Genomic DNA, 22005 nt, shown 5'->3' with positions numbered 1-22005 from the left:
AGTATTTTTTTTTCTCTACGTGGTTAAATTTTGGTTTTTATATCAGCTGGAAATAAAAACTTGAAATAAATAATAATGGCAACGCTTTCTCTTAGGATTTGAAGATGTCAAAAAAGAAACTGAAGAAATTAACTGGAAAGGAAGACTGTTTGGATGGCCGGGATGACAAAGTAAGAACAGTTGTATTATTATTATTTTGTCATTATTTTAATTCAAACCCCCACGTTCGAAAGAAGAGCATGAATTGTTTAGCAGTCTTGTGACAGAAGAATTAATCAAATTTAAAGGTGGGGTCATTAAGAACAGCAAGAGGGTTCAGTTGGGCAGATAACTGCAAGTTCTAGCTGGGTAACTACTTTATGTTTTTCTCTAGAGGCTATGAGTAGTGTAGGTATCAGAAAATTCGAGATTTTTTTAAAATTTATTTTAGGATATCTTATTGGTTGAGGAAAGTGGAGCTTAAAACTGTTACCCAAACCACTACTGTTTTCCTGGATTGTTCTTTATCTTGGATCTTATATCTTAATTTTCTGATTAATCACAAATTGTACTTCACAGCATTTTAGCAAACAACTCTGAAATATTTATTTTTAACCGCTGTATGGTTATGTATGATGTAAATGAATGACTGAGATTCTTAGTATACTTTAGTCCATATTTGTAACTAGGGAGTAAGCTTCCACTGAAGCACATGTAAAATGCAGGTATTACAGGGGTGATAATCTTTCTGGTCACACTTGTATGTACCTTTGCATTCTTTTTTATTTGTATCCCCTTCTGGGAAGTTATTTCCTGCCAGTAGAGTAATACATATCCAATAAATCAGTAGCTTAATAAATCCACACTTAAATTTGCTAGATTTTTTTCCCCTGGATTTGTTAAGGTATACATGAAATGGGAGAGTTTTTACCTGTCTTATCATAAATGTCCCAAAAGTGTTTGAAACAGTTTATAAATGAATGTGATATTATGGCCTTATAAATGGAGTTATACACGTTAGAAGGCTTTTGCTCATGTAGAAAATGTTGTTCAAAGCTAAGTGTTTGTAACTTTTTTCTTTCTCCTGAAAAACTTATTATTATTCAGTGGTACCAAATTATCTGATCTGGTATCACTTTGTAATTGTCTATTATTATAGCTTTTTTGTTGTATTGCTAGTATTGATCCTGAGTGTGTATTTCACTGGTTGCTAGTTAATCGAGTTGTTAATAAACCAATAAAACACTTTTGATTCCTATTTGATTATACTCATGTGAGTAGAACAGGTCTTCCTGCAGCGGGTTGCATTGATACGATCCTCGGTGGCAGCAGCCTTTAACGGCCTCCTAAGTTATGATTTCATTTTTTTTGCTGCTGTGACACCTCCAGAACCAACCACAGGCAGAAGTTTTCAAAATTTCCTTAATTCGTTAGGACTCCACTGGTTTGTGTAGCCCTTTTATTTTTTAATAGACTGCTTTCTAATGTGGAAGTAAAATAGCTAAGTCCTCGTAGGCTTTTGCAGGCCTCTCTAGTTAGGAAAATCTCTGCAGCAGTGACCTAACAACCCCATGAGTCAGCATGACCCAACTATTGAAGGAGTGAATTATTTGTAAAAGGATGTACTCTCTGGAGCTGCCTTATCTTAAGTAATCCATGTGTTATCCTTCTCTGTTGTAATTTCCTACACCCTGCTGTAGTTTTGGGAAAACTGAGTCATATAACCCAAAGGCATGTAAAAATTAACTGCCTTGTTGGGCAGAGTTCATAGAAGCAGAGGCTGTTGTTTTGCTGCTCTCTGTTCTGTCCCATAGCTGCGATAATAAACTGCTTTCTGTTTTGACCCGATCAAAGTTGCCTTCCAGTTATTCTACAACATGAATATGACGCAGCTTGCAATATAGATATGCCAATATAGAACTGCTTTCTAAACAGCGACTGTTCAAGTTCTTTCTTTGGGGACTGTCTTTACTCTTGACCAGGCCTACTTAGCTGCAGTTTTACACTGTTCCACCTAATGAGTAAATCTGATGAGAATTAATAAAATGTCTCTTCTGCACAAAAGCTTCTCATAGAAGTTTGGGCCTCACCTTTGGCCCAGTCCCCTCTGACCTTACCTAGCAGGTAGCTGGAAACAGTCTTCAGGTAACTTTCCGTTTCCTGAAGAATTTTTATAAATATACAAAAATGTATATTTCACCTAGTGATATATACTAGTATATTACATGTACTATACTATTTCGTATACTAGTATATTTCTTCTATATTTTTACAGTTTATTCTATGAGCCCTTGGATTTTTTCATTCTTTCAGAACTCAGAAGACACAAGATCTTATAACCGTGCAATGAAAGGAGAGACAGAATTTCAGAGGTAAATTTGTGCTCTATCATTAAATGGAACTACTTAAAACAGTTGCAGACTTTTTTTTTAATACTTAAGAATTTTGTTTGACTTGTTCACCAAATAAAATACAGTATTTTGAATGATGAAGTGTTGGCATTGCATTAATAAGTGGATTCTGTCTAAGCTGGGGAGTTCGAGATAGTTGAGAAGACAGGGTTCAGAATTTTTTTTTAAACTCAAATGTATGCTGCTATACTTCAAATAGGGTAGGAGTTACATCCTTCCAACACTGCTGTCAGAAAAAGATCAATTATTTTGTCTTCAGCACTACCTTGTTTTTCTCAATTGCATATTACACGTGTTTTGTTAGCAAAAAAAGGCTCCTGTGAAGTCTAGAGGATAGTTCTGCAGTGAACTTAATACCCTTAATAGATTCCTGTAGTCCTAGTCCCAAAATCGTTGATTTCTCCTGATATTTGAAGTAATTGGTTCCAAGGCAAAGAAAGCAATCCTTCACCTTGAGTGTAGCAAATGTAAACAGTGTTTGAAAACTACTTGATATAAACAGAATGTTCTCATGAATCCTGAGATGGAAGTTTTGGCTTGTTTCTTAATCATGGCTAAACCTTGTTGCAGTTTTTCTGTTAGACTGGAGTTGCACATCATAGGATATTTAGCTGCATGTATACATGCTGTTAATCACTGTTCGTTAGTACAGTATGATACAACTGTAAAACAGTAACTATATTGATGCCAAAACTCTGTCCAGTCCTGTACCCCATCCCTGACAGTGGCCAGTAGGGCTTGCGTAGGAAGGAATATGTGAAACAAGATTACAAAAATTTTTTTTCCTGTTGTACACCCTTCTTCTAGCTTCCAAGAACCAGTTAGGGATCTCCTAAGTCAGAAGTTGGATGCCAATCAGTGCGTTTAAGTTACCTGTCCTACATGAGTTTGCCAAATGGCCTTTACCTCCCCAACATTTTTGACAACCCTATTAAAGAGTAGGGTAGAAACTTCCTTTGGATATTTTAAACCTAGTGTATGATAAATTTATTATTTTCTTTGCTCTTATAAGCAAAGTTTCTATTCATTTTTCATGTAATTCATTGTTTTTGTAGAATGTTACTATATTCCCATCAATTGTTCCTTTTCCAAGTACTCCAGTCTGTTTATCTGGCGCTGTTTGAACGCTGTGTGGTGTATGGCACTGTGCAACCAAGCTGAACTGCTGTGCACTCGAATTTTAGGGTGACACACCTCATATATCACTAAACTGCTGTTAAAAATTGTCTGTGTGATAAGATGAAACTAGACTTTGTAGGGCATCTCTCAAACCAAAAGATAGTGAATGCAGAAAAAGCTTTTTCTCAGTTTTGCAAGTTGAAATATCTGTACAGCTAGGAGAAATGTAAATACTAAAAATGCCGTATCAAACTATTTTAAAGGACAGATGTTGCTGCAAGTTCATACTTAAGAACATACAATCTATATTGTTCTTCTTTTGTATTAACTGAGCTAGATTACATTACTTTTTTTTTTTTTGCAATGTTCTTATAGATTCAAAATAGAGAAAGATAGGCAAGAGAAGAAGCAAGACCAAAGTTCTAATATTTCTCATGGTGCTGATGGAAGATCCCAAGAAAAATCTCCAAATAGAAGCAAAACCACAGACAGTTCTTTAATCCAAACTGAAAAGAAAAAGAAAATAGTTATCCAATTTAAAGCCAAAGAAATTAAACATGGAAAAAGTGCACGCACTCCTGATGTAGTGGCTACTAGCAGGAAAAGTTATGACAAAAGTCATTTTGATGGAACAGAAGGAAAAAGACTCTGGCATAGCTTTGCAGTTCAGAGGGAGAAGGCACTAAAGAAAAAGACACAGAAAGCTGAACTCCGCAAACTGAAGTTGAAAGTGGAACAAACTATGTTGGAAAAACTTAAGTCATCAGAGTACAATTCACATGTATCACGTAAAAAGGCAGATGGATCCAAAAAACGGAGTGAAGATGTCAGAATTCCAAAAAAGCCATCTGACACCTCTACAGGGACTGTGTGTGATGAGAGGCCTTTCACTAAGAAGCCAAATACGTTATCTAGGACTTGGGAAGAAGAGTATGAAGAAGAATATAAGGAGTTTTCTAAGAAAAAGCGGCATGTGAATAAAGACACACCATCACGCTATTCAGCTGAAAGACGACAACGATGGGACTCTTGTAAAAGGGAAAAACAGGATGCTGATTCTGATAAAGCTACTGGTAATTCAGGGACTGAAGAAAGGGACTTTGAAGCCACAGCATTATGTTTTAAGCAGGTAATGAGAACCCAATTCTTTGTATAATGCAGGTAGATGTTTCAGGCTAGTTTCTGAATGGCAGGCAGTTTTTATATAAGCAGACTGTCTTACAGATTTCAAACAGGATTTCGTAGCTAACTAGATGGATTTTTTTTTTATACCAGTGTAAACCAGGTTAAAATATTTCTCTGCTCTGCTAAATGGTTAAACAAACTAGAAGAATAAAGATCTTGTGTATTAGGGCTGTGTCTGCACGTATGCTTTTGTAGCTTTACTTTGCTGCTGAGGGTGTGGAGTGCTTCAATTTAGATGTAAGTCAACAGAAATTTTTTTGAGCTGACATGGTTGTATCATTTTTTGAATTAATAAACTGAACTAATGAGAACTTGCCCACCAAACAGGTGCTTATTGCTGGCAAAGTGACACCAGGAGAATATGTTGTAGATCTAGGACTAAATTTCCTGTGGAACTTCACGTTTGGCTGCGATCAGTTTGTTTCTAAATTCTAGCTTGTGTTTTCCTTGGCACCACAGGTTTAGCTTGAGCATGGTTATTTTTTGTTGTAGTTCTCATTAATGTGCCTAGCAACATGATTTCCGTTCATGTTACGGTAGCGTGATCATTTTGTGTGTATGCAAAGGTAGTACTTACATACAGAATCATGGAATCGTTGAGGTTGGAAGGCACCTCTGGAAATTGTCTAGTCCAACCCCCTTGCCCCAAGCAGGATCAGCTACAGCAGGTTGTCCAGGCCAGTTTTGACTATCTCAATGGATGGAGTCTCCAGAACCTCTCTGGGCAGCCTGTTCAAGCACCTTTACTGTAAAAAAGTAGAGTTTTTTATGTTCAGATGTAATTTGCCGTGTTTCAGTTTGTGCCCGTTGCCTCTTGTCCAGTCACCAGGCACCACTGAGAGTCTGATTCCATGTTCATTACACCCTCCCATCAGATATTTATAAACATTGATAAGACTCCCCTTTCTCTTCTCCAGGCCAAACAGTCCCAGTTCCTTCAGTCTCTTGTAAGACGTGCTCCCATCCTTTTATCATCTTAGTGACCCTGTGCTCAACTCAGTCCCTTAAATTCATGTCTGTCTTGTACTGGGAAGCCCAGAGCAAGAATAGCATAGCCACAAACCCACAAGAGATCATAAAAATAGGCTTACTGTGTAAACCACTGTATTTATTTTAAAAGAAAGCCATCCTTCTAAGTCATTTTGAAATGATACTGTAGATGCTTCATCATGGATATCGAAAATTTATTTTATGTTACGTATTCAATTCACTTGAATCCAGTGTTCTCTAAAAAGCACTCTAAAAGACTGATACATGTTCCTACTTGTTTCTAGAATTTTGACGTCCCGTGCACGTCTGACTCCTACCAAGATAGAGAGGACGTAAAGTCTGTCCAAAAGGTTAGTGATGTACTTGTTTAACACTAAGGAGTGATATTCTGAAACTCTTGACATGGAGATTGCTTGTTCCTCAGTCTTCCTTGATATTTGGCAATGTTGGTGTTTTTGTTTTTTTTTTTTTAATTCTTCCTACAGAGCTTTGATGTCTTTCCATCCCTTCAAGAGAGTCAGAACCCAGAAACAGACCAAGAGGTTAGTAGTGCGTTAATTTGACGCTTCTGAGTTATATTGAAAACTCATGGCACTGAGGTTGTGTAGCTGGACCATTCTATGACCTTTCCTAGTATTTTGCGTTGTTGGCTAATGATCTACACTTCAAAAACTGTGGAGCATTTTTTTTCAAATATTAAACAAACTTGCTAAAGTACTGCTAATCAGGAACTTTCTGAGATAGAAAGATTGCCTTTCTGTTACTCTCTGCAACATAGGGGGGCTTCATAGTTGCTTACATACTCTAGCTATTTCATTTTCCATCCTCTAACTTTCAAGTTGGAAAAGATACATATTTTTTAAAGAAACACCTGTCAGGAAACTTGCAGTCTATGTAGGAAAAAACAGAACAAAGTTTTTGGGTACCAGGTAGAAAGGTCATAAACAAGTCTTCTAGGCTGTATTTTGGATATCTTTTGTGGACTTATAGCGGAGGATGTGCAGAAGATTCTCATTGCTTTACATTTGCTGTACCAACTTAAAAATGTTTCATGCTTCATTTTTAGGCACTTTTAACGCAATGGCATTAATGCGAAAGTATCTTTTTCATGAACAATTCATAAGTGATTCCTTACAATTGATTTCATGCATGCAAATTTTTTTCATTGTAGATGCAGATAGTTGAAGATTTGCATGTTGCTCGTGTTCAGAAGCGGATGGCACTGTCTGTAGTACAGACTTGTGGAGAACTTACAAGTATGGAAATAGATCTTCCAGAACAAGATTTAAATATTTCTGCTGGTATGTCCTGATTTGATGTTCTTTCATATCTGTTTGCAACTAGTTATTACAGTTGGCTAATGGTCTGAGGAGAGAGTACACAACTGATTTTTTTCATAACTTTTTATTTGTTTGTTTATTTTCTCTTTTTTTCCCCCCCCCAGAGGCTTTTACTTCTGGTCTGAACATATTAGTGGTGATAGACACAAATATAATGATTAGTCACCTGGAGTTTGTCAGATCCCTGAAATCTGAGGATATACCAGGTATGTGAACAGATGATGATCAATACGACATTTTAAGAAAAGAAATGTAAAAACTTCAGTCTATGTGAGGGAAAAACAAACCTGGGCTCCTTAAAAAGGCAGCAGGTTTCATATAAAGGCAGAAGGCTCACACTTAAGAGGCCGGTTCTGTGAACCCAAATAGGCTGCCTCTTAAAGAAAGTTCAGCTGTGAAAGTAGAACACACTATGCTTGTATCTACTTACCTATAGAGAATCATGGTCGATGTTCCCCAGAAATGTGCATGAATTCTTAGAGTTAAATAAGTCTTACCTATTGTAAGAACATAATTTTAAGCATTTAGTCCACTACTAGTGGTAATGATGTTTTCCACTCTCTTCTTAGCGTTTTTTTTTTTTCTAGAAATCTATAAACATTTAAAATCTGATAAGCAGTCAGTCAGTGCTTTATTTCTGTCTTGGTAAAGGTCACAGAATTCATGAAATGTGTGAGCAATTTCTCAAGAATTTGGTTTGCAGACCCTGGCTTTAATATGTTGTGAAGCTTTTAGTGATTTAACGTTAGCAGGGTTAGGATTGTGCATGTCAGTTATTGGTAGACATATTTGGAATCTGTTATGTAGGTAGACATATTTGGAATCTATCAGAATACTTCGGGTGCTTTGATGCATTCCGCTAATGAATACACTTATTCCGGCCACCTGGAAAATAATAAGGGTCTGAGTAATTTTCAAGAGTGTGTCAGACTGTGTTTCTCTTTCCCATATTAGGAATGGTGTTGCACTGTGCACACTGGGGTACCTTTTTTAGAATACTGCAGTTCCCACTTTCTGGTCCTGCACCAGGCCCATTATGTTCAGAAGGTTGCTGATTCCTGACCTTATTTATTACAAAGCAGATGGATATTAATATATTTTTTCAAAACTGTATTCTTATAACGTGAATGAGAAAGAAAACAGTTGAAGTATTTGTTGTGGGTGGACCAACAGAACAGGCATTAAATTTCTGTTTTACCATGTATTTCATATATGATAGTTTTAAAGTTCAGACCATACCGACATACAAATAAAACCATGGTCCAGCATCCATACTTTCTATTCCTGGCTTAGGAATGCTGGTTGGCAATTAGCACAAACCATTGCTCCTTTTATTTGATGTTTGTTTTGGCACAGTAATTGTTGTGTTCATTCAGGTATTTTCAGCCTGTTATTTCAGCTGCTGTCACCTTGCTTTAACATCTTACAGTGAGTGTGTGACAAGATGATAATGCTGCAGATATATTGTATAATATTCCTATATGCTGTTATCAAAGTATACTGTTGATTAAAATTGTATCTTCCTTTTGTTTGCCTAATATTATCATTTTTACATGTAACTAATGTAGTGTCAGTTTGAGGTTAGATTAGAAAGAGGGAACTTGACCTTTTTCAGTTGTTCATTTTTTAATGCTAGATACTCTTGAGCGTGGAATATGAAAACTACTGGCAAAAAAGATTGGTGTGAATTTACATAAATATGATGTTTGAGTTAAAAGTTATCTGTACTAGTTTGTGTGGCCCTTCAAAATATCTGGTTTTTGGTTGTGGGTTTTTTTCTTTCCAGGCGTCAACAGACTTGCATTGATAATTCCCTGGGTCGTTCTGCAAGAGTTGGACAACTTGAAGAAGGGGAAAATGTTGCAGCATGTTCGGGACAAAGCTATCCCTGCAGTCCAGTTCATCTACATGTGTCTCAAAAACCAAGATTCAAAATTGTGGGGGCAATCCATGCAGCTTGCTTCTCAAAAAATATGTAAGATATGTGCAATCGATTTTTTTTTTTGGGTACTTAATCTTTGTAGTTCATTAAGTGAGCCCTAGCACTAAATTTTGAGTTTAATACAGTCTTCAGTCTGCAATTTGCTAATTAAAATTAGCTAATAGCTTACAGCAGCCTTCAGAGCATATCGGAGGCTACAGTATGCAAATACCTTATTCAGATTAGTACTTTGTTCACTATTGTTTTATCAGTTATTTCTCACTTTTAGCTACATCTGTTGGTAAGCGGGGGATTACTTAATAAAAATTCATCTAGTTAGTTTTACCTGTGAGCTAAGGATATGTTGTGTGCTTTTGCTTTTGACTCAGTCTTCACAAAATCTAACATACTCAAATTTACATGTGGCTCACTTGATGTTTTCTGGCAAAACCGTAGCATTTTCAAGTGCAGTAGTACGTAAGAATTCAAAGCTGAGATTTGTGTTTACATTACACTTCTCTGTCCTTGTTTGGGGAGTGTTAAATTTAAAAACAGTACCATGACTACGCTGAAATATTTCTAATGTTGAGGTACTTGTGAACATGTCAGCACTGTCTTAACTAAATTTGCAGATGGCCTGAGTGACGAGAACAATGATGATCGTGTTTTACAATGTTGTCTGCAGTATCAGAACCTCTTTCCTCAAGCTGTGGTCATACTCTGCACGTGAGTTCCTGTGTGATTTTACATCTCTTACGAGGTGTCAGTTAGTCTCATGCCAAATACATTATTTTCAAATCATATCTTAAAATGAAGAGCTGTTTCTGAAGTAAGCTTTTTGAAGAGCAATCACCCTTTTAAAAGCTAGAAGGATATAATAAAACACAAAGACTGTAGACTTAATCAGCTTCATGTGCTTGAGGCCTGAAGTAGAATTGTTTGCTTGATACTCAATTTTAAAACTTTTTAAATAATAGCTTTCTCAGATTTTATTTCATTTTCTCATAAAAAAAATATTACTGGAGTTACAAAATAGAAAAAAAATAATTTGTAACATCCAGTTAGATACCTTGTTTCTGTGCACCTGGTTTGGAACAGTGTTAAACGTTGTCAGAGGTTAATCTTAGAGAAGATACAGATAGATTTGCCTCTGGTTTGTGGAGAATAATGGGCATTAAGCATTTATCTTAGAAAGAGGGAATACGGAGATAGGTTTGCCTCTGTTCTTGTTTTGTGAGGATAACAGCTGGCTTCTGAGTATTGATTCTCAATTTTATACAAGTCCCATGAAGCTAGTTTTTAAAGGCCTAATATTCCTTGAGAGCACTGTAAACACTTTGTTTTGGTCTCTGCTTAGAACCATTTCCTGCGTAGTTCCAGTAAATGGGGTTAAGACACTAGGCATCAGTTGGTTTCTTTAAGTTGACGTGTGTGGATTGGGTTGCGGCTGAAAACACTGTTCCAGTCACTATTGATAATGATTTTAGATTTCTCTGGGTGAAGAACAAGAGGTGACCTCAGAAGTGCTTTTCATCTGAAAATGCCTTTATCAATATAAGCAATGGGAATTTTTGAGGAAGTACTAGGATTCAACGTGTGCATCTTTGTAATAGTTCTGGTGGAGCAGTGTATACCTCAGGGCGGCATCTGGGGCAATGATGTGGCCAGCAGAACAGTAAAAAAGGGTGTCAAAAATAAGATTTATTGTAGCAGTCAAATAAGGTAGTACGGTCTTAGAATTATTACCTTGTTTGCATTCGAAGATCATAGCAACTAGGCATCATTGCTGTATAGCGGTTTTTTCTTAAAGCAAACCTAGAGCCCGAAACATTTTTCTGTATGTTTCTATTTTTTTCAGAATCGATACATTAGTTAATTTTCTGGTTTTATTTTTTGAACTGCTTCTAATGGCTTGAGAAAGAAAACTTCGTGTATAATGAAGCTCATAAAATAAGCTTGCCAAAGACAGTTTTTTCAGTGTGTTACTTTTATTACTTACTATGTAGTAATGCCAGTTTTACGTCAACAATGAATTCTCTTCTCCTAGGGATGATAAAAATTTATGTAATAAAGCCATTGTGAGTGAGGTCAAGGCATTCTGCAAAGCTGATTTAGTTACTGCTCTACAGAATCTGAATGTAAACAGGCACCAGACCTGTGTTGAGCTGCAACAGTCAAAATGTGGTAAGTTTGTTTGATATGCATTTAATATCCTGGGTTTTGAGCAACGTAATAATCAGTGTAGGAGACAGAAAACTTCAGTTTTCATATACTTTGAATCTTCAGGAATGCTTTTTGTTTGGGGCAGATTTTTTATTTTTAAAGGTAAATGGTTTCCTAAAGTTTGAGACCTTTATTGAAGTATCAGTCTCCTAGAGTTCTAGGAAATTCAAATGTGTTGTATTTTTTGTTTTGTAGAAAAAACACAGCATAAATTTCCTGTGTTTGTAGTAATTTAAAAGGTGTCCTGAACTTTTTAGGACTGAAAAGAGGTTTTTCCAGTTGAGCCAGTTTGGGTCCTGTTCTTAGTAGTTGTAAAATTCAGTATGCCAAGATTACTCCTTACATCTTAGGCTGATACCTTTACCTGCAGCCCAAACAGTAGAACTTGATTGTTTGGTTGCCTGTTCATTTCTTCAAAGATACAAATACAGCTTACAGTATTAAAGGTGATCTTATACTTGCTGATAACCCCACTGGCTGTATATATTCTAAGTTATTTAAGGAAAAAAGAAATGTGGATTAAGATCACAAATGAATGATTCTCTGGGGAAATTAATCTTCTTGGTTAGTAGCTCATAATTAAAAATACTCAAAATACAAATGGGTATAACTAGAAATACATGAAACCTAATTAGACGTAGCCCATCTGCTTTATAACATAAAGTGCAGTCTGTCTTTATTTATGGGGACAAGTTAATTATGTACTATCAACATAAATTAGATACAGAAACAGTTGGCAATAAGTACCTTTTATTATCATTGGTTTGACAGATACAGAATTCGAGAAAACAGAAAGAGGTGATGCTAGCCTTACTGCGCAATTCCCAAATATACTTCCAGACCTTGAAAAGAACTTAGGAGAAGCTTTATCTTGTATTTTGGAGACTGAAATGAAAATTGCATTCGGAAACCTATGGATGGAGGTGGTTACTTATGTCATCTTGCTTGATATGTCACATATTAAGAGGTTTAAATGTCGTTGGTAGTTTAATCTCAGTACCTGTGCTAAGCTAAACAGCTAAGTCACCTATTTGACTAACATAACAGTTCACTGACAGCGGACAGTTCAGTGTTAAGTTTTACTATTTCATTTTATAACAAGATTATTCAATTTGACCCATAATGACTGTGCAGTATTTTAGTAGTCTTTTAATAATACAGTAAGAGAGATGCTGGCTGTTCAGCGTGGATTTTCAGAACTTTTTTATTTTTTATTAGTTGCATTAAATGTCTATTTCTGCTTTTATAGTATGGTTAAATGACTGCATTGTAAATATGCCCTTCAAGAAATTATTCCATCACGTTTTATATAATAATGAGTCACTGTTATTGCAGGCACTTCTTCCCCATCAGAACAGTATTTTTAGATACCATGTGGATAAAATTGCTCACAGATCAATTGGTTACAATGCAGATACAGAACTACAAGGGTGTTAAAGAGAACTTCCAGACTCTCACTCTTTCAAAAGTATTGTTAACAAGACAATAAATACTCACGTACAAGGCACTTTCAAATTATCCATGCTTTGGTTTAGATTCCATTTTATAGCTGGTAGGGGTCAGTTAGAAGTTTAAATTCATTGCAGATAAGCCTCTGTGGCTTTCAAAAAAAAACCCCTACCAACATCTGATGACTGCTGCTCCACAAGATAGAGCTTTGATGAGTTGTTAAGCTTTTAGGCCATTCTGATTAACTTAGTTGATTTCTTTAAACATCTTTTCAAACTCTGGTTTCACTTGGTAGTTATAAATTTCAATTTTATTGCAATATGCATATATTACTTTATGTATATATAGTCACAGCTAGGAAAAGTGTGTTTATTTTTACTTCTAACAATACTAGAAAATCAAAGGTATACTTACGATTGTGCTGACTTTTGTACACAAGTAACATATTAAATCACTTTAAGAGATAACTTATGAGTATTTGTAGCGTTTGAGGAAAGGGGAACCAAAAATCATTAAAATGGTTGTACGTTGAATGCTTCTACATGAACATGACTGTTTAACCCATGATGCTGCTGAATCAAATCTTTTTTAATAGGTAAACGTGTTAAATCTGAATATAGCCCTATTTCTGAGGAGTCATTAAAATTCTACTTCAGCAAGCACAAATCTTAACATTATTGAAGAATAGAGCACTTGTGGAATGTATTAGGAATATGTCTATATGAAAATCAGCCTTTGAATTTATAATGGACTGTCTTTCAGATACTGTATCTGAAGCCACCATGGACATTGGCAAATTTGCTGAAGTGTTATAAAAAACACTGGATGGCTGTTTTTGGTTACGTTGTGCCGAGGAGTTTACTTTCAACCATTGAATGTCTTTATAAACACCTTTGTACAGGTAAGAATCTCTGAGAACGTTAACTGTAAACTTGTGAAAAAAACTCACTGCTCTGGTTTTAGTAGTTACAAAAGTAGATACTTTGAAAAGGCATGTACTCGGTATGGTCAAATAGTAATGTGTTCCATCTGCTTCTGCTTTTTTTTTTTTTTCTCCAATTTAAGATTATCCAAATGGAGCCATACATTGGACAGTCTTTATCTACTTTTGTATTGATCTACAATTTATTCAGTGGATGCGTGACAAAATCACAACGCTATATAGCCTTAAAGCCAGAATTAAACTGAAATTGATGAGCTATGAATTACATGAAAAAAAAAAAGGAAAAAGAAAGCTTGTGCAAAGATCAAGTCTGTCCAGGCTTTGGTCTCAGATATTCTAAATATCACCTGCAAAAATCACGAAAATTATTTCTGAAATGTGTCTTTCTTTTTTTTTACTTTTTTTCCCCCCTTTCTTGTAATTCAGTATTCTGCTGGCTTTTTTTCTATTTTTTATACAAAGATAGTAAAAGCAAATGTATGGACATTATCAGGCATTTAAGAACTTATTTCACACATCTCTATCTACCTGCAAAAAATCAGGGGAAAAACATTGTAATGAATGTATACATTAATGGTCACCAAAGTCTGTGAGCTATTTTTAAAAGGAAATAATTTTTCTCCCTCCTTTGCTACCATGTTATGTATGGCCGAATGATCTGCATTTGCCAAATAAATTGTGAAGGAGTAAAGACTACTTAATGTGATAGATGAGGGCAGGGAGGTTTGTTTTCAAAAAAAGCCAACCAAAGAAACCCCCAAACCCTTTCATTTATTTAAAGATTTGTTTTTAACTGGTATACCGCATTTCGGATGTTGCTCTTCTGCAGAATTATTTTAGATATCGGAGTTGATCATCTTGTCAGATCCTGGGATAAATTTGGAAGCCTTGATTAAGAAGCCAGAAAATCTTAATCTCACACATGTTTCTCTTGAGACTGTTATATCTATAATGCTTCGGAACCATTTTCAAGTTAATAGAGATATTTCAGTATTAAATTTGCCTCCTGAGATTGATAAATCCTAACATCTAATACCTTTTTTTTTTTCCTCATTTCCCATGTTACTGTGTAAATACCAGGTAAAACAGTTGACTCCACAACAGTGGGTATCTTGCTCCAGGAATCCAAAAAATTACTCCATGCTTTCAGTTCAAGGTCAGACTATAACGGCGTACTTCCCCAGGCCTACGCTGAAGTGAATAAACTACACCAAACACTTACAGAGGTAAGGGCAGCTTTAGTATTCGCTCACCTGACATCTTGACATTGCTCCATGTTCCTGTTACAAACCTGGCTTAGATTTCTAAATTATTCCCATAATTTCAAAAAATTATCACATGAAATGTTGTTGCTAGAGTGTTTTCAAAATTAATAGACCCCAAATGTAACTTTTATATTCATGTAGCAAATATCTGCCTTTATGTATATGCTTGGTAGGCTTTTTTGGTCCTAATATAAATGTGTTAGTATTGGGAAGGTGACTGAAAAACATTATTTAGCTGCTTTCAGGAAGAATGTCTTGGTTTTCTCTTGTGTTTGTAGCTGATGGAAAAGGGTTTTAAAGATTAAGATTAAAATTAGAATTGTTGTTTCTACTTCTGACATTGTTCCAACATTACTATTCCTAGGCGAGCTATTTCAGCTTTCGTTGTCTTGGTAGCTCTGGTGCTGCACGTGAAGAAAAGACTTGCTTGTATCATGTGCTTTCTGATCGTTAATGGGGGTGTCCTGAGTCTTGATTGTCTGCTGCGCTGTAACTTCTGTGTGCATTGCAGTCAGGCACTTAGTCTGCAGTTCTGTGAGCGCTGCTGCTGTAAGAAACAAGCTTTCTGTCTGAAAACTCATTTTCGCTCTCCCTGTCCTGCCCAGTCACTTCACAAGGAACTGCCCTTACACAGACTAGGTTGTGCCACATCAGTTTCAGTTTAGCTTGGACAAACTTTCTGAACCATTTTACCAAATGAGTAGATAAATACTTTGGGCTGTTGCAGAGGAAAATGGGATAGGGAGTAAGAGTAAGAAGCGTTTCTCATTTCTACCAGCTTACCGTGCCTGGGATGCTTTGGCACAGGGTTTCCCTTTGCGCGCATGCGTACACGCGCACGCGCACACACTCACACACACACACACACAAACAAAACAACTACTACAAACAAACAACCTACAATCTCTGCCACTAGAGCATGCCCTGAAGTGCCAGATCTAGATGTTTCTTAAATACCTCTAGGGATGGTGACTCAACCACCTCCCTGGGCAGGCTGTTCCAGTGCCTGACCACTCTTTCAGTAAAGTAATTCTTCCTAATATCTAATCTAAACCTCCCCTGCCGCAACTTCAGACCATTTCCTCTGGTCCTGTCATTATTCACCTGGGAGAAGAGGCCAACACCCACCTCTCTACAACCTCCTTTCAGGTAGTTGGAGGGGGCAATGAGGTCTCCCCTCAGCCCTACATACATCTAGAAGATGTATTGGTGAAAGATTGAGAGAAGCTTTCTATCCAGAAACTATAATAAAGATGGTTATGACTAGAAGAAATCTGCCTTGCTTTTTTGAGCAGTGCTTTAAAAAAAAAAGTAGAAGTTCTCAAGTTTTCTTAGTTAGGAACCAAATACACTCATTATTTGTTTGCTAAACTGTTTTATAAGGTGAGGTCAGACAGTGAGCAGGATTTATCAGAAGACATCATGGTTCTTTCAGAAAATGCTGTATGTGAAAAAATGGAAGCAATGGCACCAAATCTTCAAAACTGCGAAGAAAAAAAGATACATCCAAGCTTTCATGTAGCTCAAGAAAACAGGCACCAGGAAATCTGGTCAGTCCTTGAAGGTGTATGGAATACAATGAACTTGTACAGGTATGGTACGCTGAAGAAATTCAGAACTTCTACATAACCTTACATAATTTTCAAACACACTTTAGAAATTGCTTGCTTTTGGTTTTTTCCTATTTTAGATAAGAAGCTATTAGTAATTAATCAAAATTGACAAAAAAAACCCACACACAAGTTAGGAGCATACAAATTGTTATGTGGATGTAGTCAGTGGTCTGTCTAGTCTGCTGCTCTTTTTCTGGACAGTGGCTGAAATAAGTTGCCTTAGAGAATGGTGTTGAAAACCCTGTAAAAGCCACAGAAGTGAGCCATCCATGGAAATCTCATCTTTATCCATGAAAAATAGGAATTCAAGCTCTAAGTTTTCTCAGGTTATTTTCTTTCGAAGACCTGTGGAGGTATACTAGCCTATGCAAAATTGTTCAGTGGTTTTTTTTTTTTAAACTTCTAATAAGTTTTCCTGTTAAGCAAAATCCTTCACTCTATAAAATCCAAGTGTAGAATCTAGTGATGAGTTTCTTTTTTCGTCTAAACTCAAAATACCATAAAATTAAACCACCCTCCATCTAGATGTTTTACCATTGTTAGTGTTTTGGTTATTTTTGAAAAATCTGCTTGAAAATCACTGAGATGAGTTTGGATGCTATCACAAAAACTGAATAAATACTGTGTTTTCTTTTTGTAGTCTTAATCTGAAATCTTTTCAAAGGAGAGACACTGAGTTAACATCAGGCACAAATGACCTCAATTTTTGGTGGTCTGTCAAGGAGTCACCTAACAAATAGTGATAATAACTCTACCGATGCTGTTTCCACACTAGCGTTTGAATGCACTGTAGAGCTGCACCAGTATAAGCGCTCTGGGCTTGCACCAGTGCAAATTAGTCTGAACTGAAGCTGGTCAGGAGATGGCTCGGTGTGGTGTTCAGGTCAGCTAAGGATCTGTGCCAGAAAACAGTCTCTTACTGAACAGTTCTCTTCCTGGGATAGAAATTGTGAATTTGAAGGTTTCGTATAGGCATCAAGGAATACACTCTTTCCAGTGTGCCGCTTTATAAAGAAAATGCAACTTAAATGTTGGCTCTTGCCACCTGTTAAAGACCATCCTGTGAAAAGAGGATAAAATTTTAGAATCAAAGGTAATTTCACGCTCTTATTGCTCATGTCAAGAAAATACTAATCTCGCTGCTGTGGGGATAATTCTTCATGAGTGCTCTGCAGCTCATCATCCCAGCACAACTATTGCAGGGAAGGTAAAATACTGTTATATAGGAAAATTTTAAACAGAGAAGTACGATTTTAGGGCATGTTTTTTCTACTATTTATTCTAAGACTATTTTAGATAACATAGTTTTAGTATAGATTTACACTTGACCTTGTTTTTCTTTAATAGTCAAAATACAATGCATATAATAAATACTGTATTTCTCTGAATTTTGAGGATTTTTATTAACTGCTTTTGAATGTCTTTTCTTTCTTTCTAATATTAGTATTGAAATTTTCCAAAAGTTGGACCCCAACGCAGTAACTGTGACTGCGAAGTCTTCCTTTGAAGAAGCTTTTTTAGGTCTGCAGAAGCTGTTGGCAGCTGTGAATGGTATCCGTGAAGGAATTAGTAGGTAAGCATTTAAGCTAGTCATAAAAGCTACTGCTAGTAACAGTCACTAAAAGTCGTGCCAAACTACAGTTTATTATGTGTGCTTAGTTACATGATTTTCAGTAAAAATCTTGATATCAAGGCTACCTAGAACCATTTCTTGGTAGCAAAAGAATAAGAAACTGTTGCAGATATTCAGATCTTTTGTAGTGAATTTTCTTTTATGGCTTGGGACTTGTTTTCCAGTATTTGATGATGAGCAACTCACCTCTGCTCAGAGTATAAGTGGAACTACGACATGAATAACTAATAAATGAGGTCTGATGGCAAGAACTTTGAATAATTCAGAATATTTGTTTTTCAAATGTGAGGCCCACTGGAATTGGGACAAACTTCTGATATAGAGAAGGACATAAAGTTTTGGGACTTCATTGTTACAAATTCTAGATTGTTCTTCATGAGACAAAACCTATATTGCAGCAGTAACAATGGCAACCAGTCAGCTGGACTCTCAGTTTAGGAAGGATAATATTCCCTCTGTCTTCCTTCTGTTTTTTAAAGCTTCAGAAAGCATAAGCTATCTGTTAAAGCATTGTTAGAGATTATCTAATAAGCATATAATCTTTTTCAAGAAGTGTTTTTTCAATCATTCTATCGCAGTAGTGAATATTCAAACTTGCTCTATCAGTACTTAGCGCTGTTCTTTGCAATCTGTCCTGAAGGGTCACAGTCCTTATGCTATACTTAACCACAACAGTCCTGCCAAGTGTGGGCGTATGGTTATCCCAGTTGGGAAGTGTGAGGTCTGACCTGTCACGGCACTTCTGGAGCAGGGAAAGACTGAAACATAAGGGTAGAAATGTGAGCTAGAATAGCTTGGTGATAATTGATCCGTTTTCATTGCGATTGTTTGGTTTAGTACTCCCAGTTGAGATTAGATTTTAGTAGTGGCGATGTCAGTTTTTTGTCTAAAAAAATTGTTTTAATAAAGCAGGTTACTGCTAAACTTGGTTCTTTTCATTCCAGTCCTAAAGTTCTTGTAAGAAATCCTGTGGTATGAGTTTATATATGTGGTGGATGAGATTTAATGGGAATATGTTGCTTCGGTGTTGTTATTTCTGTGTTACAGAGGTGTTTCATTAAAACTTCATGTGGCTATAACAAAGGACATTTTTTATTTCTTTCAGTGAAAACTGTTTATCTCCTGTATTTCCCGTTATGGGAAAATGCTGTAAAAATGAAAAAGTCTAACGTTATATCCGAGAAATCTGTTTTACAAAAGATGTATTTTCTTGATTAGAGCTATGAGAATATTGTGAGCAAAGACAAACGGGATTCTGCCATTTGACTTCACTTGAAACGGAGAGGCTATTTTCGGTTCCACGTGATTACCATGACACTCAATAACACTTATGAAATGGCTTCCAAAATTCCTTTCATACTTTTAAAAAATTTTCTTTTTGACTGCTAAATGGGAATACAGTATTTATGCATCCAGGATGATTCTTGGAGTGAAGTCGTTTTCCTGCATGGTTGCATTGGGAAATGCCTGCTCTGAGGTTGTTGCAGAGTTGCAGTAGGTGGCATCGTGGCACAAGAAATTCAGAGAAACTGTAACATGGAATCTTCTGGCTTAGTCTTGAGTGTAGGTATTTAAGTTAGTTTGAGAACTCTGAGTAGGTTTTCCAAAGAGTCAGAAGCCACATTTATGAATCATTGAAGCTTTATATATATATTACAGAATATTAAAACAAAAAGTCTGAAGTTTTCGAAAGAAAGAGGGAGGCTCAGTTTGCGTAGGTTGTTCAGCCTTTGTAAAACTGAACTTAGAGTATATTTATTTTTCTTGATTTTTTTTTTTTTGAAAAAAATCCTTTCAGTGATTTATAGTTAATCTAATGGTGTGATTGCAGAAAAGGAGGCATCTGGAGAAAAAGTAGTGAAAAAGTTCTAGCTTGAATATTTGCAGGTAATACAGCTTTTCATGATAAAATACAAGTCTTTTCCGTGTTACCTTCTATCCCTTGCTGTCCAGAACAAAAAAGAGAGAAACTGTCTTATGAAAGTTTGGAAGTTTTACAAATAAGTGATATTGAAAGTTCAACTTCATTAAAAGTTCAGATTTTCAGATTGTTAAAAACACTTAGAAAAGCACATTCACTCTTCTTGAGATAAATGTGTGTAATGATACCATTCCTCAAAAAAAAAAATACTATACTAGTGGCACTACTACAGCTATTCAGACTTGATGACTAGAACATGTTTATGACACATACAGATATCTAAAGGCGGGGTGGCGGGCGAAGAGCTGGTTCATGGAAGTGGTCTTAGTAACAGCTTTTTGCATCTTACCCTATTTTTCTAACTTTTGGCATATCATACAGATTTTTAATTTCGTCTTTGCTTTTTCCTCTAACAGCATTGGTAGCAGAATGGCATTTATACTGCAAAATACTGCATGCCATAAACGTTTTACAGTACTTCAGCTCTGAAAGGGTTAGCAACTGTTGATTACCTACCTGCTTCTTTTGGCAGCAGGAATGTATTTAAACAAGCATGTGTTAGTCGTCGCATCAAATATAGCTGATGCTCGCAACCGTTGTTACACCAGTGTGTTCTTGAGATTTACTCACTTAAAAAGTGAGCATAAAATACTTATTTTCCACTTTTGATGGCAGAGGGTATTATGTATGTTGAGGTATATTACATTGACTAGTAACGAACAAAGATTATTAAACCTCTGAAATTTATACTTCAAGTAGAAGTGTAAAACAATGACAGGTTTTTAAATAATTTTGGTTTGAATAACATTTCTGACTGTTTTCAGTGGTGGTTTATACTTGTATTTATGTTCTGTATTATTTGGGTTGAGTATTATTTGGAATCAGTTAAATTAGGGGACGTAATTTTAGGTGTCTTAAATCTTTAAAATAAATTAAAATAATTATCTTTGAAAACTTCTTTGTTTTCAAGAAGCTCTTTGAGGCAACAGAAGTATTTCTGCAACTCAGGGTTTTCAAGTTTGTGCCAAATCTTTCATCCCTTGTGGAAATTCTTCCAGTGATTCTGCTGGAAGTTGTTCAGGGCCTTCATCTTTGGAGAGCAGAGATGTTTAAGAACTTAGCACAGATAATCAATCTTTACAGATTTTATTCTAAGTAGTGCAGAATGCCTTGCAAGGTATCGCTAATGGGGGGGTATATATGAGATATATTTGACTTGAAGTTCACTGAATTGAACGTTTGGGGATTAAATAATTTAAAACCGTTTCTACAGTTTTATTAATTTAAAACCAGAATTCTATAGATGTAGAGAAGCTGTTTCCTCTTTGTTTATTCAGCTAGTCAGTGGAGGGATTGAGATTTCATTTTCCTGGTGTCTAGTTAGAAAATTGTCTTCCTTCCCTTTGGCTGCCATGACATTTAGAAATTTCTAGCATAAGGTCTCTAGTTTAAGAGCTCTACTTTTAATCTTCCTCCACATGCAGTCTCCTTCTGGAAATAAAATGGAGATTTACTCCCAGTTCAAAAAGTATTTGACTTTCCTACCACTAGTAAATTTTATTTTATTTATTTATTTTTTAATTTATTTAGGTGAAAGCTGAAATGTACTTAACTCACTGAAGGAGAACAGTTAAGTTACTTTCCATGTAAATTTCAGGCTCAGGGAGCTGGGCTTTATGCAGTTTTCCAAGGTAAACACAATTTACTGTGAATGAGAAATGGGTGTTGGAAATACCGCGTTTAAATGTTATACAACACAGGGCATGATTTCCTCTGCCTTTTTTTAGTGGCAGATCTGGCTTACGGTGCTACCTGTCAGCTCATCTCTGAACAACAATTTGGAATTCGTATAAATTCCAAATGGTGAGCAGAAGAAGGATTTATACCCCCTCTGTGGAGTGTTTTTGACCACACATAGTCAGATTGGCACAGCTGGGAGCAGGATTAGGGTCGGATGAGCCGCAAGGCATTTTGCAGAGAGGCATTGTGTGTAGAAATGTGCCTCCCCAGGGG

General features: G+C 36.1%; 1 protein-coding gene across 6 annotated transcripts in view; it reads left to right on the top strand.

Moving 5' to 3' along the window:
* Nucleotides 1-22005, top strand: part of SWT1 (SWT1 RNA endoribonuclease homolog) — a 35464-nt gene that overhangs the window by 1029 nt on the left and 12430 nt on the right. For 4 of the 6 annotated variants that reach the window (XR_008468261.1, XR_008468263.1, XR_008468262.1 and 1 more), the window contains exons 2-16: nt 96-170; nt 2293-2351; nt 3885-4638; nt 5969-6034; nt 6170-6226; nt 6856-6985; nt 7129-7230; nt 8811-8999; nt 9578-9671; nt 10993-11129; nt 11940-12091; nt 13380-13518; nt 14641-14786; nt 16209-16417; nt 17883-18011. Coding sequence is in view for 2 of the 6 variants with exons in the window: in XM_054213327.1 (XP_054069302.1) it covers nt 105-170; nt 2293-2351; nt 3885-4638; nt 5969-6034; nt 6170-6226; nt 6856-6985; nt 7129-7230; nt 8811-8999; nt 9578-9671; nt 10993-11129; nt 11940-12091; nt 13380-13518; nt 14641-14786; nt 16209-16417; nt 17883-18011 (2429 nt within the window). In the remaining 4 variants the exon portion in view is untranslated. Of the gene's footprint in view, nt 1-95; nt 171-2254; nt 2352-3884; nt 4639-5968; nt 6035-6169; nt 6227-6855; nt 6986-7128; nt 7231-8810; nt 9000-9577; nt 9672-10992; nt 11130-11939; nt 12092-13379; nt 13519-14640; nt 14787-16208; nt 16418-17882; nt 18012-22005 lie in introns of those variants that run through there. The other 2 variants (XR_008468264.1, XM_054213328.1) reach the window with 2 other exon arrangements.

This window comes from Rissa tridactyla, chromosome 8 (genome assembly GCF_028500815.1).
Source record: "Rissa tridactyla isolate bRisTri1 chromosome 8, bRisTri1.patW.cur.20221130, whole genome shotgun sequence".
Classification (NCBI taxonomy): Eukaryota; Metazoa; Chordata; class Aves; order Charadriiformes; family Laridae; genus Rissa; species Rissa tridactyla.
This window is presented reverse-complemented; position numbering and strand designations above follow the sequence as displayed.